Source organism: Chinchilla lanigera, unplaced genomic scaffold (genome assembly GCF_000276665.1).
Source record: "Chinchilla lanigera isolate Chin_1 unplaced genomic scaffold, ChiLan1.0 scaffold00045, whole genome shotgun sequence".
NCBI lineage: Eukaryota > Metazoa > Chordata > Mammalia > Rodentia > Chinchillidae > Chinchilla > Chinchilla lanigera.
Window position 1 is genome coordinate 11,020,103 of NW_004955446.1, and position 18,661 is coordinate 11,038,763.

Genomic DNA, 18,661 nt, shown 5'->3' on the forward strand with positions numbered 1-18,661 from the left:
GTGGAATAGCAGAGGAGAAACAGTTCATGATAGGCAGAAGGCAGCAAACAGTGAAGTAGAGAACAGTGAAGTAGCAAGCAACAAGCAGCAACAACAGCAGCCGTCTTTTGTCCCTTATATTCTATCTAGGCTATCTGCCCTTAGGGTGGGTATCACTCACACCCAGTCTGTAACTCCCTTAACCCTAGCATTGCACCATGAATCAACCCCAGCATCACCTCCTTAATCCCAGTGTCCACACTCTAGATCCAGTCTCATCTGAAAAGCTTCACCTATGACTGCATGAGGCTTTAGGGGGACATCTAGACAACAAGCCATAATAATATGGTACGACTGTTTTCCAAACAGAAACACAACCTTTTCATTCTTTTTCTTTCCTGGAATATAAATTGAAGACCAGAGGTGGAGTCTAAGAAGCTTCAGGCTAAGGAGAGTGGAATACAAAGATATAACACAGCAAACATTGCTGAGTGTAGGCCTAATACCATCCTCGGACTGCCAACTTCTGGCCTTTTCTCATGTGTGGGAAAAAAAAGCATCTCTGTGTGGCCAAGCCATAAAGAAATGATCTTTCTGATAGGTTAACCCTGATTTGAATGTTACACAATGTAGATGCATACTGAAGCATCAGATAGTATTCCCACATGTATACCATTTAGATGTGTCAGCATGTGTGCAAAGCTGTGTATATTTAAACATACATTCTAGCTCTATGTAGAGGGCCTGGGAACAAAGACACCCAGTAGTAATGAGTGTATGGAACACTCAAATCGTGGTTCATTGCCTTTTACATGAATATTTGTTACTCACATTTAATATAACCACTGATACAGTTGGATTTTCTTTTTCCTTTTGAGACAAGTTTTCACTATGCAGTTTAGGCTGGCCTTGACCTCACATTGTAGCCCAGGCTGGCCTCAAACTCACAGTGATCCTCCCTAGTGCTGGGATTACAGGCATGCACCATCATACAGCTGGATTTAGATGTGACATTTTCATGTTTTTTATTTGTTGCATCTTTTCTTTGCTTCTGATTCTTTCCTTGAGTTAATTGAACTTTAAGATTTTTTAATATATAAAATTATACATAATATGGTAGTACTTAATGTTTCACAGACATACACACCATTTTGATCTTGCTTTTTAAACATAATTTTTCATCAAAGGAATCGGGGTCCTTGGACAAAATGGCTTCTCCAAGGACCAAAGCAGAAAGTAGCTAAGACGTGAAAGTATGCAGATGTTCAAATAATGGTTCCTTGTGAAGGACAGAGGCTGACCCTCACAAGCTCACCAAGTGTATGACAATTTGATCAAATACATGATATTAACAAATAAGTGGAAGAAGAGAACACTCTTCCTAACAGCAAAATGTCAATGCAATATAGAAGGAATGAAGGAAATAAAAGTCATTTGAAAACCATCAAAATAATAGCTCAGCTAAGAAAGTTAAAAGCAGAGAGCCAGCACTGGACAGTTAGAATGCTGCCTCCATAGAATATTTATATAAAAGGGAGTTGTTAACTGTAAAGTGAATGGGTAGCTTTAGAGGCTATTACAGTCTCCCTGGCAATGGGACAAATGGACCTCGGAGCCTTCAGCTATGATGTACTGAGAAGAGCACAGCATTACCTCTGTGATGTTTCAGCCAAAACTGCATGTTCTGAATCTAATCATTAGGAAGCATGATACAAACTCAAAGTGAAGAACTTCTACAAAACAACCTGTAAGCATTAAAAAAAATTAAAGCCATGAAGATCAAGGAAGAACTAAGAAATGGCTCTGAATTGAATGAAACTCAAGAAATATGACACTGAAGACCAACATGTGATCTTGGTTTGGAATCTTTTGATATAAAAAGACGTAAGTGGGCAGCTAGAGAAACACGATTGGGGTCCCTGGGTGAAGGGTATGTAGGAATTATTTACTGAGATCTTGCAAGCTATTTGTTAGTATGATATTATTTAAAAAGACCCAAAAGTAACAAATTTGTTCAAAAACTTTTATTTACTATAAAGACAAAACACCAAAATAGGTACAAATACTATAAAATTGGTTCAATGGGGTAAAAATTTTAATTAAAATATCTCAATATATTTAAAATAACAAAGGATACATTTAAGCCAAATTTTCTTAATCCAGAGATTTTTTTTTTCTTTTTGTAACATTTGCTTACACAGTAAGGTGCTACTAGAAGTTAGCCCTTAAGCCCTGGAAGTCTTAGGAATCATAGTCACACAGCAAATATAATTTCATTGTGAAAGTGAACTTTGGTAGAAGAAAAATCTATAGGACACCTGAGGTAGTAGAAACTGGAATAAACAGCAGTAGACGTTATTTACAACTTGAGTACCAAATAACATTAAGAACACAAAAATAATTACACAATACAATTTTCAGTCCAGCTTTGATCCAAAGAAAATAAGAATATTACATCACATTTGCATTGAAAACAAAACAAGAAACAAAACACCACAATTACCAGCAAGCTGAGGGAACTGCAAACAAACTCAAACACAATGGATTTTGACATCTAGAGACAGTTTGAGTTTGAAATGTGGTGGGCATGGTGATCTACAAAGTAATACTGATTAGCTGAGGTTCCTCAGTTTATACAGTTTACATTTCTGTCAGACGCCATATTAATCTGACCAATGATCTTCCAGTACATAAAATGGCAAGAGTGCATCCTTTAAAGCTTGCACGTGAGAGACTTGGAAATAATCTTATTAGAACTGTGAAAATTCTAAGTAGTAAAAAAAAAAAAAAAAAAAGTCAAGTACAACACATTTAGAACTACCAAACTTCACATTTCTGTACTACTTTTAACTCTTCGAATATTGCCAATCTTCCAAAGCAAAGGAATGTAAAATTTCACTAAGAAACACAATCATATAAAAAACTGTTTTAAAAATTATATGCAATATATCCCTGTAAACTTTTCTTGTAACTTATTTTACTTCCAATTTGTGTTGTACATTTTAAATGTACTCTATATAGCTTATTTAGTTTATCCTGAGTCTTTGAGAATAACCAATTCTATTTCACACTGGCATCTGAAGAGTTAAAACTTTACATCTCAAAGATATATTTAATAATCAGTACTTGATTTAAGACTCACACACAGAAAAGGATAAAAGGGCTACCATTTCCCTCCAGGATTCCATGCATCTGAATTCAACTCCTGACTAAAACCACTAAATAACTGTGCAACATCTAAAGAACTGATATGAAAATAAAACTCAATTTCTTTTTTTTCTGATCATATTCTCTAAGTTCAAAGCAAATTTACTGTTAAAAACATTACTGATTGATAGTTACACACATTGATTTTTTTAAATTATCAGGCAGGCCTAGTGTAAAAAGATGATGCACAGTAGAAGGAAACAGTTACTTGTTATATTCAGTGGTAACAATGAGACGGACTGGTACATACAGAGTCAGACCTAAATGGTGTGAAGTTTCCTACACTTTAGCAAAGAAACTGAAATATTAAAAAAAAATTCAAATAAATTTCAAGGTAATCTTGCTCTTGCTTGTGAGCTGTATCACAGAAGACAGTTGATTTTGTTAATTTATATTTAACCTGCCGAGCAAGATGACTCATTCAATGTAGGCAGTACATTATATTCCAATTTAAAAAAAATTAAACTTGCATTTAAAAATTCTTGCAGTATCAAGATATTTAATAAAGTCTAGTTCACACCTACTTCTATTTTTTTTCTAGTTTGAAAAGATCACCTTTCCCTGAATATTAAACAAAAATGGAGGTGAAATGAAAACATAGAACCATAATTTCCAAAAACGAAATGAATGGGCCAACAGTAAAATGCACAATGAACCACAAATGCCAGGCATTAAAAAAATAAAGGTCAACTGTGGGTCATGAAGAAGTCATTACCTTTAAAAAATATATGTATTTACTGCTACTCATAGCATACTCTGACCTAAAAGAGGCAGATACTGATTTTTATAGCCAGTGACCAAAAACCTGAATGGAATTATAGAACCCCCTGCTTGTGATCACTAAAACAAATGGAAGAATAATTGAAACATTAAAATAGATCCTGAGCCCCTCAGCTGCTAATATTGCTGAAAAAGTGCTCCAAAAATATTACGCTTCTGTTATTTAGCCATGCAAACTTCATTGCTTTCCTGTTTACCTAGGGCCAGTTCTTTGAAAGGCACGGTTTACAGTTTCTGCACAAGTTGTAGACTTTTGCATACTGAGCTTAGGTACAGATCATGATTTGTCAATCACATACTTAGGTAAGGGTTCCCCACTGGCCGTATCATAGCTGTTCAGTGGCATGAAGGCCAGCAGATTATCAATGTGGTTCCCCACAAGTTTTTTTCCTTGTTGAGCATCCAGTCTCTATTATGGTTCATTTTACAATTGGCTACCACGTAGTACGGAAGACTGGATGCTTCAGTAGCTCTCTTGATGGAGGTCTGTCCTGAGGTTGAAGTTCTAAACAACGAAGAGCCACATCACGTAAACCAGGAGACAGATGTGAAGGGATGGATGGAGCAGTAGTTGCACTAGCAATCTGCAGGACAAAAAAGCCAGAGAACTGAAGCTTTCCATAAATGCAACTTGAATACAGATGTACATGTACATGTATTTCATAATCTCTCTCAGGTGCTTATGCACTGCATTGATTTTTTTCTGTAATACTGAACAAATCTTAATTGTTAATATCGAACACTATGAAGAACTGACTTTAATAAATAAGATTATGAATAAATCTTAAAAATGTAAAGTGATATAAAGAAAAACATTAAAGTCTGTGATCCTATACCAAGATATACTTAGTTGATACATACACATTTTACGAGAAAAAATGATACCCTTTTTCCTCTTCCCCAAATGTAATCATTCAGCACTAACATTTCTTGTGTTTCCTTTATAAGTTAAAAAAAAGGCTAATATATTCACACCTTAGATTATCTTTACAAAATGCCTACAAAAGGAATCACTATATATTTTGCTCTTTTCACTTATTCATATATTGTAGTACTTCCTAAATCAACACTAACTCCTTTCTATTAATCTTAAATTTTTATATAGTTTTATGGACAATTTACTTCCTTAATTTTGGACACTTCAATTAGTTCAGGTTTGGGGTATTACAATCAACAATGCAATAGATAATCTTGAACATGGCAACTTTCTTTGGGTAAATATAAATTCCCAACAATGGGCACAAGTGCATCAGAGAATAACTGTATTTAAAATTTTGGCAGATATTGCCAAATCACTCTCTTAAAAAAAAAGGTGCTACAGCAATTTAAACTATTACAAATAGGGACAAAAACGTGTTTTGAAAGCTGTTTTTCTATTTCTCGTGCTTCTACAGACCTCAAAGTATTCACTGGAAGTTAAGAAAACTGAAAATGCCGTAGTGTAATTCCCTTTAAGTTCCTCTTAGAAATCAAAATGCTTGAACTCTGTTAGAATATGTACTGTGTCATTTTAAATTAATTTTCATTTGTGTTTTAAGGGTTCACCAAAACTCTAAAAACAACACCAAACTTTCAAACTGACCTAGCCATGAGCATTTATTGAGCAACTTCTGTATCAGACTGGAGGCTTAGAGTTTGTAAAGGGGGCTGGGATAGGAGCATAAATATGAGAGCAACAATGAAGTATTGGTCACAGGCACGGTGGAAAGCTCTGGAAGTCAGGGGAACGAGCATCAGGGGTGTGCATGAAGAACACCAGGCAAGAAGGCCAGCAATAGCTGCAGTTTTCAGCCACATAGAGAAGGGACATGGGAAGCATGAAGAGGGAAAAAGCACATTAACACACAGCAGAGGCAAAGAGATGTACCTGAGCCAGGTATAGAAATGGGGGGAAACCGAAAGAAGGGGACAGCTAGCAGGTGACTGTGGACTAAGAGCTGGGCTAATGCCCAGAGGTAACTCTATTCATCTTCGTAACAATCCCATAAACTAGGTGCTATTATTACATCCATTTTGCACACTAGCAAATAAACGACAGATACAGAAAGTAATTTTCCTAAGCTCACCCAGCCAATGAGGGTAGAGCTAGAGTTTGAAACCAGGCCTGTATGACCCAAAGCCCATACTTTGAATCATCACACGTCTACTCAAAAGCTAAAAACTCAACTATTACACTAGTCTGTGGCGGAAATGGAGATTGTGAATTTGGCAGCTGTAAAAAGGTAGACAAGGGGGCTGGGAATTTAGCTCAGCAGCACAGCGCCTGCCTGGCAAGTGCAAGGTCGTGAGTTCAATTCCTGGTACGGGAAAAAACGCCTCCCCCAAAAAAGAAAAAAAAAAGGTAGACAAGATTTGGCAACTGATATAGTAGTGAAATTTTTAAATAGGAAAATAGTAAATTAGATTTTTAAAAAAATGTATGAGTTGTGTACTACGAAGTGCTTCAAGTTTCTGAAGTGATTATATACATACAGTATGTACGCATAGCTATATATAATTTGCATACCATGTATTTTGCCTAGAAATAATGATTAAGTATTTGCTAATTCAGTGTTCATAGAGAATTTATAAACCTTAACTGCCTGGAACAGTGAGAAGTAACTAAATGCTACTAACAGTGACAACACAATCATACATTTTTGTAGATATATACTTATTTATTTCAAGAAAGAGATATCTTTACGTTAGATTGATGAGAGAAACTATGAGAATTTGACACCTGACAATTTTAGCACAAAAAAGTAATTTTTGTTTCAAAATTACCTTAAATATCAAAGCAAGATGGTTGGAGTGTTTTTCTGCATTCCAAGGTGGTTTTGCACAAGCCATTTCTATAATAGCACAGCCAACACTCCATACATCACAGCTCCTACCATACTGCTGACCTCTGAGTACCTAAAATAAAGCAGAGTTAATTTGGAAATATGACTCACTTGAAAAAGAGAAAAGCCATTTTGTAGTTATAGATTTTAATTATTCTACTTCAGAGCAAAATAATAGTATAAACAGGAATTACTTAAGACTACTTGGTATCTCATTAACAAGCTTCCCCGTCCATCATGCACAAAACAAACATTACAGAATTCCAAACCAGCCCCAGTATTCTTAGAAAAACTATGAGGCAAACAGATAGCAAATAGCTGCTACGCATGAACATGAGCCATGAAGAAAGGGCAAGTTCAGAAGAATAATGCTTTGTTAGACTGCATTTCTGAGTAGGCCGCCTCTGTAGGCTCACCTCCCCTTGGAATAGAGAGATGATTTTTAATGTTTTTATCATGTGCACTTTGGGTTTATTATGAAACAACTACTATAAACTACCAATTTTTGTTGTTGTTAGAAATAGCCTTTAAGCAAATCTATTAAAGCCTATCTTTTGGAATTTCATTAAGACAAAGATAAAAAGGGTCTAAAATACTGCATACCCTGTGAAATAATCTGGTATATAATGCTGTTCCACAGAACTCCAAAATATTTTCTTTCATCACACTCAAAACTACTTCTCACCTCAGGTGCCATAAATGCAATTGTCCCCAATAACTGTCCCTGAAACTCTCCTGCACCAGTTCCTTTTGACGCCAATCTGGCTGCAGCTCCAAAATCTGCAATTCTCAGCCTCTGACCTGTGCTGTCAATTAGCAAATTGGCACCTGTCAACAGAAACAGCAAATGACCTTGGATACTAAAAACAAAAGGACAGATTAAAAGCCAGTAAATTTCTACTAATGAAATAGGACAAGGATGAAAGAAAGACGTAGACTATATATCAGAGTTCCAGAGAAGACTACTTTCTTCTTCCTTCACAGAATTAATGATAAAGGTACAATGGTCTCTCTAGTGTGATTAAAATCTAAAGCCCTAGAGGGAAAGTCTGAAAAACAGTCTTAAGGCTTAGTAAGAGAAGGGCAGAGACTTAGTCAACCTTTAAGGAATAAGTACTGAAAAGCTTCAGTAGTATAACAATTTCCACCGAAGTCTTTCTTCAAATTTCAGTGTAATTTACATTTTAAGACAATACACTGACCTAGACTAATTCAAAAGATGCTCCTTTCATAATTATAGCTTAACAAAAATCTTATAACAGTACTGCAATATACCATTTCAAATACTACTTAAAGAGGTTCATGACAGAAAAACAAAAGCTGCCCTTAATAAGAAAGGATTTTTTTAAAAGAGAAGTTTATGGTATCTTAATTATTCTAAGTAAAACCAAATAAGCTTTCTGGGAGTCAGCACATCATGAAAGCCAAGAGAGAAAATCAGGAGACTTCCATTCTATACTTTCTGTTATCAAACAGTAGTAAAACTGGAAAAGTTAGTCTTTCTTGTGTTGAATGTACTCTTCTATCAAGTGAGAAAGGCAGATTTAATGACCCCAAAGGCTCCTTTCAGTTCTAATATTCTAGCGATTTGAGTTATTCAGAGAAACAACTCAACAGTTAAAAATTTATGTTAGAAACTCTTTTTTTTTTTTTTTGGTACCGGGAATCAAACTCAGGACCTTGCACTTGCCAGGCAGGTGCTTGTGCCACTGAGCTATATGCCCGGCCCTAGGTTAGAAATGCTCAATGAATGCCCAAGTTTAAAAATTATACTCATTTTCTTATGGTCACTAGAAAAAAATGAGAAGATTTTTACCTTTGACATCTCTGTGAATGATCTGGTTTTCATGAAGATATGAAAGGCCACGAAGTAACTGTTCAGTATAGTTAATAACTACTGATTCCTTGAAGGCGCCATATTTACTCAGCAGATGAGCCACAGATCCTCCTATAAAATAATCACAAAACAGCAATAATCATCATGAACTTAGGTCAGAATTAAAATTATTTATTACACTTTAGGTTTTTAAGCTTGTACTGCATGAGCTCACATTCGTATCTGAAATGTTAAATTCATACCCCACATCAGGAGTGAATCTGATTTCTTGTATCATCTCAAAAATCTATCAATTAGGAGACATTTTAAAAAAATCTTCATGAAACTTTTTTACTAGAGGGCCAGGATTTCAGAAAGCTTTAGAAATTAACAGGAACTATTTCTGAATGTACATTTCACTCTGCTTTCTCAATAAAAATATATGAAATGCCTTTATTACTGACTTAAGTAAACAAGGCTGACATATTTGGCAGAAGGTAAAGAGACTGAGAGAGGAGCCAGAAGACTAGAGTTAGGTTTCACATTCTACCATGCGTTAGCTTCACCCTGGGACAAATCATAAACTCAGTGAACCCAATGTAAAAGTATTTGTAACAGTCAACCTATCTACTCTACATCCTTATGAAGACCAACAACAGATAACATATTTAAGAACTGACAGATAGAAACACATACTTAAAACATACACAGATTTAAAGTTAGTAAGACAACCTATGCATCACAATCTTGATTTGGTTTTAGAAACCCAAATTATTTTTTAAATTTTCATTAAACTGTTCAAACTATTTAAAAAATTAAATCTTCACTGAACTGTTTCCCCTAAATTTAATAGCAGAAAGTTAAGCCCATGTACTCATGTACTGCTACTTGTAATTTAAAACGTAAACATACCCGCCATCCATTCGATGAAGAGATTGTAATTGCTCTTCTCACATGTGGCTCCCAACATCCTAATGATGTTCGGATGATTCAGATGGCTCATCATTCTTATCTCTTCTCTTAATGCTTCCACCACTTCCTCTTGCTCAGAAGATGTGTTTCTGACATATGTCACCTGTTTCAAATAAACATGTTCACAAATTCTAAAATTCTGTTTCTATTTTCACAAAAAAATCTGATCTAAATGGACAAATTCAAATTAGCTTATACATTAATAGCAGATGGGACTGATGTTCATGCTACAGTGTATTTTATTTAAAAACAAAACAATAATCCAGCTTATGCAGCTGTGGAATATAAAAAAAGGACAAAAAATTGGGTGACAGTCATGATTCTACTTGTCTAAAGATGGAGTAAAAATGAGAAAAACCTAATCATGGGAGAATGATCAGTATGACTTAAAACCACAGAAACCAAGATGGCACAGCACCAGTACACTGCTGAAGGAGCATGAAACCACACAGCTACTAACTATAAAAAGCGAAAACAAGAACACCAAACATCTACAGGCCTATCTTGACATCGTATCTTACAGTAATCATGCTTCAAGTTTTTTTTTTTTTTTTTTTTTTTGGTGGTACTCTGGCAAAATCTACTTTGAAACTTAGGCTTCTCAAAAGAATAAAAGTATGTAAGTATACGGCCATATCCTTTATGCTTTTTATTTACGCATGCTTCATTTTATAATTTGAATTAATTTCCCCTGTGTACTCATTTACCTGTTTAACAGCCATTAAAGTTCCGGTTCCCACATCCTGTGCTTGATAACAAGAAGAAAACGCCCCAAGGCCTATTTGCTGGCCCTTCAGCCATTCAGTGTCTTCTCTGTAAGGCTGTTTTGCTTTGGTATGTCCTGGTAGAGTCTCTGGTGTCTACATATTAAATGAAAGCAATCTTTTTACTGTTAAATTAAAAAAGCAAGATTTTGTGAAATTAGCCTGGCAAAATATTACTCTTGTGTTTAATCTGGTTTCTTAAACCACATTATAAACTAGACCTCTGAAAGGGATATGTTGGTAACTAATCATTATTATACAATCAATCAGAAATGTCTTTGAAATAGGCCAGGAATATTGCTGTTTAAAAGACACAAACGTTACTGCTATGTAATTAATCACAAGAAAAACCTGCTTGCAATGAATATTTTGTCTGAAAGCAGCATTTGTGAATTAGGTCTGTCTTCGCATGGTTCAGGGAAATTCTAACTCTTAAAGACTATACTCACATCCTGTTGAATAATGATGATATCTTCTCCATTTTCAACCTGTAGCTGAGGAACTATGGGGAGGGCATCCTGAGATGCTGACATTGCCATGGCAATTGCTAAAGCTTCTTCTTCTTCAGCTTCCATCTTTTCTTTGCACTTCTGATTATGATTCACATCATCTTTGTAGGTATCATCATTTTCAGCCTTTTCAGGAGAGAGAACAGCAACTTCTGACTTAAAAGTGACTGTTGTGTCACTTGAAGGCATAGATGCTTCAAGAAGGTCCTCGATACTGGAGTTAAGCTCTGTATTGACATCTAATCTGCATTTCTCCTCTACTGGGGTGAACACTGTCTCATCACTGGGTATAACCGCGTTACCACTGCTGCTGCTACTGCCAAAGCTGTCATCACACTTGGAAGAACTGTTCAGATCAAGTGTCATGCTACTTTTTGAGGCATCTCCCTGTTTACTTGCATTACCTGGGCTAGGTCGAGATGGCTTTGGCCTATGTATATTGCTGGAGGGCAAGGGTCTAGACTGAGTGAAGATAGGGGAAAGTTTGTCTGAGTCTTTGTTTTCAGAACAGTTTCTCTGGAATTGTAGAGAAAACTTGCGCTGTGTTTGAGGAGATGCAGAAGGTATTTTGCAGGGAATGAACCCCTGAGGTCTATGCTTGGAGACATCTGTTACAGAGCCAGCTGGTACAGATGGGGCAGATGAAGAAGGGGATGACAAGGCTGGGAATGTTTGCTGGGAATGATGAGATAAAAGAGAGGAGTTCAAACACTGACTGTGGGGTCTACCTTTTGTTTGAACCATTGGCTTTGGTTGCTCTGTTGTTGCTGAACTAGGAAGTCCTACTGAAATGCTGGCCAGTCTGTCAGAAATGTCCTCTGAACTGTCGTACACTTTTGTAGCACATAATCCTTTTCCAGTTTTGTCTAAATGGACTGTGTGCTCCAGGGAACTGTCCTCTGTGGCTTCTGGATAGCCATTATGGGCAGATTTCTGTGAAAAACTGTCTTGTGGACCATCTGAAATATCTTCTGTGCCCAGGTGGATGGCCTCGGCGATTTCCACTTCGTCTGCAATAGCCATCAAACGCCGACGCATCCTGGTGAAGTGAGTGGAGCTGGAAACACTCAGCATTTCTAGCAGTTTGGAAAACACATGGGGTACTGCAGTCACCATTCTCGCAGAACTCAAGTATATTCTTCGAGAGAGTTTGCCAACCATTGAGTGGGAATTATCAATGGACTGCAAAGCAAAGGTTAAGAGCGACAGCAGCTTTTTATACCTGAAAATAAAAAAACATTCAATTACTAGCAACTTCAAATTACTGAAAGATGTATGTATATTTTAAAAAGGTAAAATTTTTAGACTTCAATGCTTTACATTTCAAAAAGCGTTTTGTATAAACGATCTACACATTTTTAATTAAGTAGTACAGACTTCACGTTTCTATGCCAATCAGTTATTAAGGTATTAGTAATTTATCTATGCTCTTTCATTTCTGAGTCTTTTATAAATCTAAAACATGTTCTTTAAGAGGATGTGGGGTGAGTAGGAAGAATATATTTCCAAAACAAAAAAAATCACCTGATTTCAACAGGCTCAGCTTGTGAAACATCAGTACTGACAATATGAGGATAAAATTCAGCAGGAAATTCCAACAATAGTCTATCTATAAGACAAAGGCGACCGAGGAGTTCTTGCCAGTTGTTTGACTCAATTTGATTTCCAAGAATACAATTTAAGACATAATCAACACCACCAATACCAATGGATCCTATAAAAGAAAAGTAAAAATGATTTCAAAATAAAATCTAAAAAGATGATAAAATGGTGCAAGGTCAACAATAAATATTCTCTGGATTATATTAGTTTTAAGACTACAGTAATTCATATTTCTAACCACAGCTGAATCAATTTACAAAATTACTTCAAAATCCTGTAACTGTCCCATGAGATTACGATACTAAATAGCCTAACGAAAATGACAAAAGATGCTATGTAAATTTTATGTAAAAAGTTATTACCAGCTTTAAGTATTTCTCTACCAACTGCCAACTCTCCTGCTTGACCTCTGCACAATTCCAACAGTGTGGATATGGACAGCTGACTTGTGCGGCTAAAAATGAAAGAAGTCAACATTAATTCTGGTTATAGGATAAAATATACATTGATATCACAGCGACAACATAAAGCCTTTTGAGAAGGTAGAAAAATAATGTTTTCAGGAGTTGTTATGGACTCTGTCTAGATGTCTCTCCAAAGCCTCATTCGGTCATAGGTAGGGCTTTTCAGAGGCATGGATTAGAATGTGTAAAGCTGGGATTAAGGGTGTGCAATTGCTAAATTAGTCCACTGACTGGTTTGGCATAGTTCTGGGTGTGGATAAAGGAAAGGCCCATCTTGTGAGTGCTGCCCACTTTAAGGGGTGTAACCTGCACGGAATGTAAAGGACAGCAAGAGGATTGCTGCTGTCACTTGCTGCTGCTTCAATACTTCGTTGCTTTAATGCCTTCTGCTCACCGTGAACTGTTTCTCCTCTGTGCTGCCTCTCTGCCACACTCCCTGCTTTGGAGCCAGCTGACTAGGAATTGAAACCTCTGCAAACTAAGTTACAATAAATCTTTCCCTTTCCCTTTCGTCTCAGCAATGAGAGGTACTTCTTCATAGTTTAACAACATCATTATAAATAATATTTATTATTAAGTATAAATCCATAAATTTCTGTGTTAAATATAGAATCTTCTGGACTGGCTCTTGGGGAGCAAGCAGTGATTTAAACATGAAATTGGATAAAAGGCTTACTTTCATTATTGTTAAAACAAAAAGCAGATTCTGACTTTATTTCTGAACTTTCAGTAAGAATCTTCTGAATTAAAAACAAAACTCTGTCATCCAAAATGCTTACATTCTCTTAAGTTATTCCGAATGAGTTCCAAGTTTATAAAATCTCTTTACTGGGTTTCTTACAGTTTCAATCATTCAAGCCACCAGGTAAACAATCTAACTTTAGAATTTCAGAAAGTGGGTGATAGAACAAATACCATAAAAACACTGACGTTCTCAGGAAATTAATTATTCTCTAACTGAAAAGTGACATGATTTTTCCTATATATTTTATAAATTGCTGCCAATGTTTTCTCTTTTTTTTTGATACAGGGTCTCGCTATGCAGTTCAGGCTGGCTTTGAGCTCACTTTGTAGCCCAGGCTGGTCTCGAATTTGCAATGATCCTCCTGCCTCAGCCTCCTGAGTGCTGGGATTACAGGCATGTGTCACCATGCCCAGCCTTAACCAATGTTTTCTCTATACAACTGGAAAATCTCCAATATTTTTGATCTATAGACTTAGGTAAAGAAAAAATATGGAAGCAAAAAGTAGGTTTAATGAGATCAGAAAGTAGTCAAACCGAGGTATCTAAATTTTTGAGACCCTTTGCACACTAACTCATGGCTTAGGGAGGAAAAGGAAGATTGGCTTGAGAGAGCGCTGAATGGTTTTAACAGCAAAGACTGCTTCTTGCTGATGAAGAGTGGCTGAAATGTAAAGAGATAGGGACTACCAAACAACTATTAACTGTAGATGTGCTTATTAAAGGAAAAATGATCTTTTCATCTTTCTCTATGGAAGGAGAAAGTCAAGAGAACCACAGGCTGGGTGTGGTGGCACACACCTGTAATCCCAGCACTCAGAAGGCTGAGGCAGGAGGATTGCTGTGAGTTTAAGGCCAGCCTGAACTGCATAGTGAGACTCTGTCTCAAAAAGAACAACAACAAAAAGAGAGAACCACTCCTCTAAGAAAGTATGGTTTGTGCTATACCTCATACTTCTCTATTTCATATTTTTCTCCCCAGTTAAGACTGTTTTTGTTTCTTATCAATTTTAAGGACATTACCGGATAGGAAAACTTTAAAGAATTTAAAAAATGTTGTAAAACTGAAAACAATGAGAATGGGGTTCTTTTTGGTAATAAGGCACAAGCAGAAGTAACAGATGTTGCAATGTTAAAATTACTTCTTATGGCTATTAAGCTATTTTTATCAACTGGACTTCATATTATGTATGTCATTTAAGAGAACCAAGCACAATACAATTACATGCTCTTCCACGCAGTTTGTTAGTCTGATTTTTGCTTGGCATTAGTTCCTTTCCCTAGTTCTTAAGTGCTCCAAGTTCTGTATTTTAACTTCAAATCTCATATTAGAAAAAAATAAAGCCACATTTAATAAAACGCATCAACTATGCATTTAGATGTGAAGTATAGTGCTGGGCACTTTCAATACAGGACGGTGTGAAGCAGCGCTCTGACATGGCCTTACCTATTGGCATCTGCACACTTGACCAAGATGGTGTCTACAACTGGCCTGAGCAGTCTCTGAAGTTTGATTCTTTCTGCTAAACTGTGGCAAGGAGTATATACCAGCATGGCTCTCAATGTTTTCTGAAGAGAAAAAACTGAAGGTCAGTTTAGTTACCTTTAAAAAGCATCAGAGGCAATGTCCAATCTGAGACAACGTGAACAACCAAAAAAAATGAGAACAGATTATAATCTAAAGTGGTATTAATCAAAGTGGTATTTAATAAACAGAGAGGTGCTATATATTCAATGTCTTATAATGTGCTAGGCACTATAATTAGAGGTTCTCTAAAATATAATTTCAAATGTAACAGGTAAGTATTATTGTATAAGTGAACAAACTAAAGTTTAATTGTAGTTAAGTAACTTTATTAAAGTCATATTGCAGGGAAAACTAGAATTTGAATCTGGTCCACCTAGCCCACCATATGTTCAGATTGCCTAGACTAGTCCTAGTTTAACTAGTACATTATTCCAGTTGGAATACTTGATAAATTATGAGATCACTCAACTCTGACCCAAAACCGATATTCATAACCATCCTGCTTTATTTGCAATAAGATTAACTAGAAAAAACTGGGAGAGAGTGGATTTGAAAAAAGATTGTGAGGGTAGCTTGGTGACTCAGTTTTTAAAACAGACTATGTAAGAATTACTTTCAAGCAATGATTTTGACCTGGGGGCACTTTTGAGGTCCTACAATGTCTACAGACATTCTTGGCTGTCATGACTTCAGGTAAGGGGGTACAAGGATGAAGGGGAGGTTTGGGACTGATATCTAAAAGAAGCTGTAGATGCTGCTAAACATACTAGTGCACACAGAACAGCACCCCTAGTGGCCCCCCATTCCCACAAGTCGTTTCTGGGCAGTGACACTAGTACTGAGGTTGTCAACAATGGGCTAGGGCCAGGGATATAGCTCAGTGGCACAAGTGCCTGCCTGGTAAGCACAAGGTCCTGAGTTCAATTCCCGGTACCAAAAAAATATGGTCTAAAGATATACATGCTCACATTGGAGAAGGTCTAGTCAGTCTCTAAAATTACCTCCTTGTTACTTTCTCCCACTCATGAGAGACAACTCCCAACAAGTTAATCTGGAAAAACAACTCAGTGTCTATACCATGGACCCTTCCATATAATATTTATTAAAAGTCAAGCAAAATGTTTACTAAAAATAAATCTTCATAGCTGGGATAACTGTACTGCTGATGAATAATTTTTTTTTTTGTCTTTTTGAGACAAGTTCTCGCTATACAGTTCAGACTGGCCTTGAGCTGATTTTATAGCCCAGGCTGCCCTTGAACTTGCAACGATCCTCCCGCCTAAGCCTCCCGAGTGCTGGGATTACAGGCATGCGCCACCACACCTGGCTCTAATGTTTTATTGAAATGAACAGTTAATGCTTCATTTTTTTTGACCAATTTTGCATGCTTATATCTGATAATTTGAACAACTAATTTGAAGACAACAAAATGCAATGTAACAACCACTGGTGAATTCATGCTATCTTGTCTAGTGAAACTGTATCATTTCTAATATTTTTGTTTTTATTTTTTATTCTCTTTAATGGTTAGGTCAATCTTGCATTCTTACATTTGGTAATCTGAGCAACTCTGTTGAAGGTAACAATATGTAATATAACAACCACTATTAATTCCTATCATTTTGTTATGAAACCCTGCATCATTTTTATTGTTTCTGCTTTGTTTTGTTTCTGCCTACATTGTTGGTATTTTGCTATTGTTCTTTTCTTATTATTCTCTTTAAAATAAAAATAGATAAATAAATAAATAAATCCTTAATGTCTACTAATATCAAGTTCTAAAAAATCAAATAACAGATCACTTTTCTATCCTGTAAAACATTTTTAGCTTGGTCATATGAGAAATACTCTTCAAGGAAATATATGAATAGTGTCACATTGATACTTGAGGGAAGTAAACAGTATATAAGAAAACGTGAACAGACTAAAGTCAGTAAAACTGAAATGATTAGATTAAATGGGAAAATGCAATTTCCTGGGATTGTGGAGTAAGAATAAAATTTGGACTTTCCAAAATTACATTAAGTAAAGTAGCTTTATTTTATCTTAAAAACACTAACAAACCACAAGAAGGAAACCACGTAATGATACGGTTAATGGAATAGAGCTACTTACTAAAGCAGCAACGTATACTTTGTAGACAGGGTCAGCACAGACCATTGACAAGACGCTGCAGCACGCCTCGACCACGTCTCCTGAGATGCTGGTCTGGGAGGACCCACTGGTGGCTCCAGCACTTGGGCTGCTTGCACCACTGCCCCCAGAGTTTCCAGTGCTCTCCCCATTTGCCAACAGCAAGGCCCCACTGACATCGTGGGAAAGCCGCCTGAGGGCCATCTCTCTTACATTCCAGTTTCTAGAAAATAAGCAGCCAACGAGTTCCATTCCAAACACCTATATCAAACAAACATAATGAGAAGAAAAGCTAATAAACCCAGAGTATACTAAGCACAATTTTTAATTATTAAAGAAAAATTAGTCATTTAATTCTTTACTATTCAATTTCAAATATGTTCAGCCACTTAAAAATCGTTAGCAGAATTTTACACATAAGTCTAACTGGTAATTATCAGTCATTAACATTTATTATCTCAAGGAAAATTAAGAGTAAACTCCACTAACTTGATGATATATATATATATACACATACATTTTATGCCTATGTCCCTCATATTTGCCAAAAATAACCATCCAATCCAGAAACAACTGTGAGCTCCTTATATATATATATTAGGGTAATTTACAGAGAAAAAACTGACCAAGGTTTCAAAAAGAGCCAAGTCAAGAAAGGCACTACAGTGAAGGCTTCAAAACACACTGAGAAGGCCTGGTGTCGGGGCAGATGCTAATAATCCTAGTACTTAGGAAGTTGAGGACTACTGAGAGTTCGAGGCCAGCCTGTGCTACAGAGTGTGTTCAAGGTTAGCCTGGACAGGGAGACCCTGTCTCAAAAACAAACCATGACAAAACAAAAGCAAACTGTTTTAGTTAAAAGGGTAGTGAATCATCAAGCAATTGGCACTGACAAGTTCTAGCTTGTGTTTTGAGTATCAAACAATGATGACTGGGACATCAAAATGCACTGAGTACAAAATTCAACAAGTTTCAAAGCAGTCAAGAACTGAGGTCTGACTGTATAGTCAGTCTAGTCCAAGCTGTAGCTTAAGCAAACAAACTGTGTTCTTGAAAGAAGGGTATCTAGTAGCTAAGAATCAACTTCAGAATTCTCTGAGGGCTCCTGAATGAGTAGGTAAGGGCCTATGTTAAATACCATTAGTGAACTAGATAAAAGCATTAAGATGTGCTTATTTTGTGGATTCTACTGGATTCTTAATGGGTTGTTAACATACAGAGAAGAGAGAACCCCAAAGCTATAGGGTTATAATGGTCACATAAAAGAATCAAATTCTAATGATACAGAAGCTTAATGAACATCTATTGATCAATGGAATTTGACAGATTATCAAAAATAATTG

At 36.2% G+C, this 18,661-nt stretch overlaps 1 protein-coding gene across 2 annotated transcripts in view; it reads right to left on the reverse strand.

The window, feature by feature from the left end:
• Window positions 1-1,988: 1,988 nt before the first annotated feature.
• Map3k1 (mitogen-activated protein kinase kinase kinase 1, E3 ubiquitin protein ligase) overlaps window positions 1,989-18,661 on the reverse strand; it is a 68,046-nt gene continuing 51,373 nt past the window's right edge. For both annotated transcript variants that reach the window (XM_005392684.2, XM_013518442.1), the window contains exons 10-20: window positions 17,301-17,579; window positions 15,105-15,226; window positions 12,814-12,905; window positions 12,374-12,563; window positions 10,790-12,071; window positions 10,284-10,436; window positions 9,517-9,679; window positions 8,605-8,736; window positions 7,474-7,616; window positions 6,730-6,861; window positions 1,989-4,550 (exon numbers count right to left, since the gene is read on the reverse strand). In XM_005392684.2, coding sequence (XP_005392741.1) covers window positions 4,401-4,550; window positions 6,730-6,861; window positions 7,474-7,616; window positions 8,605-8,736; window positions 9,517-9,679; window positions 10,284-10,436; window positions 10,790-12,071; window positions 12,374-12,563; window positions 12,814-12,905; window positions 15,105-15,226; window positions 17,301-17,579 — 2,838 coding nt within the window. In that variant the 3' untranslated portion in view covers window positions 1,989-4,400. The remainder of the gene's footprint in view (window positions 4,551-6,729; window positions 6,862-7,473; window positions 7,617-8,604; window positions 8,737-9,516; window positions 9,680-10,283; window positions 10,437-10,789; window positions 12,072-12,373; window positions 12,564-12,813; window positions 12,906-15,104; window positions 15,227-17,300; window positions 17,580-18,661) is intronic.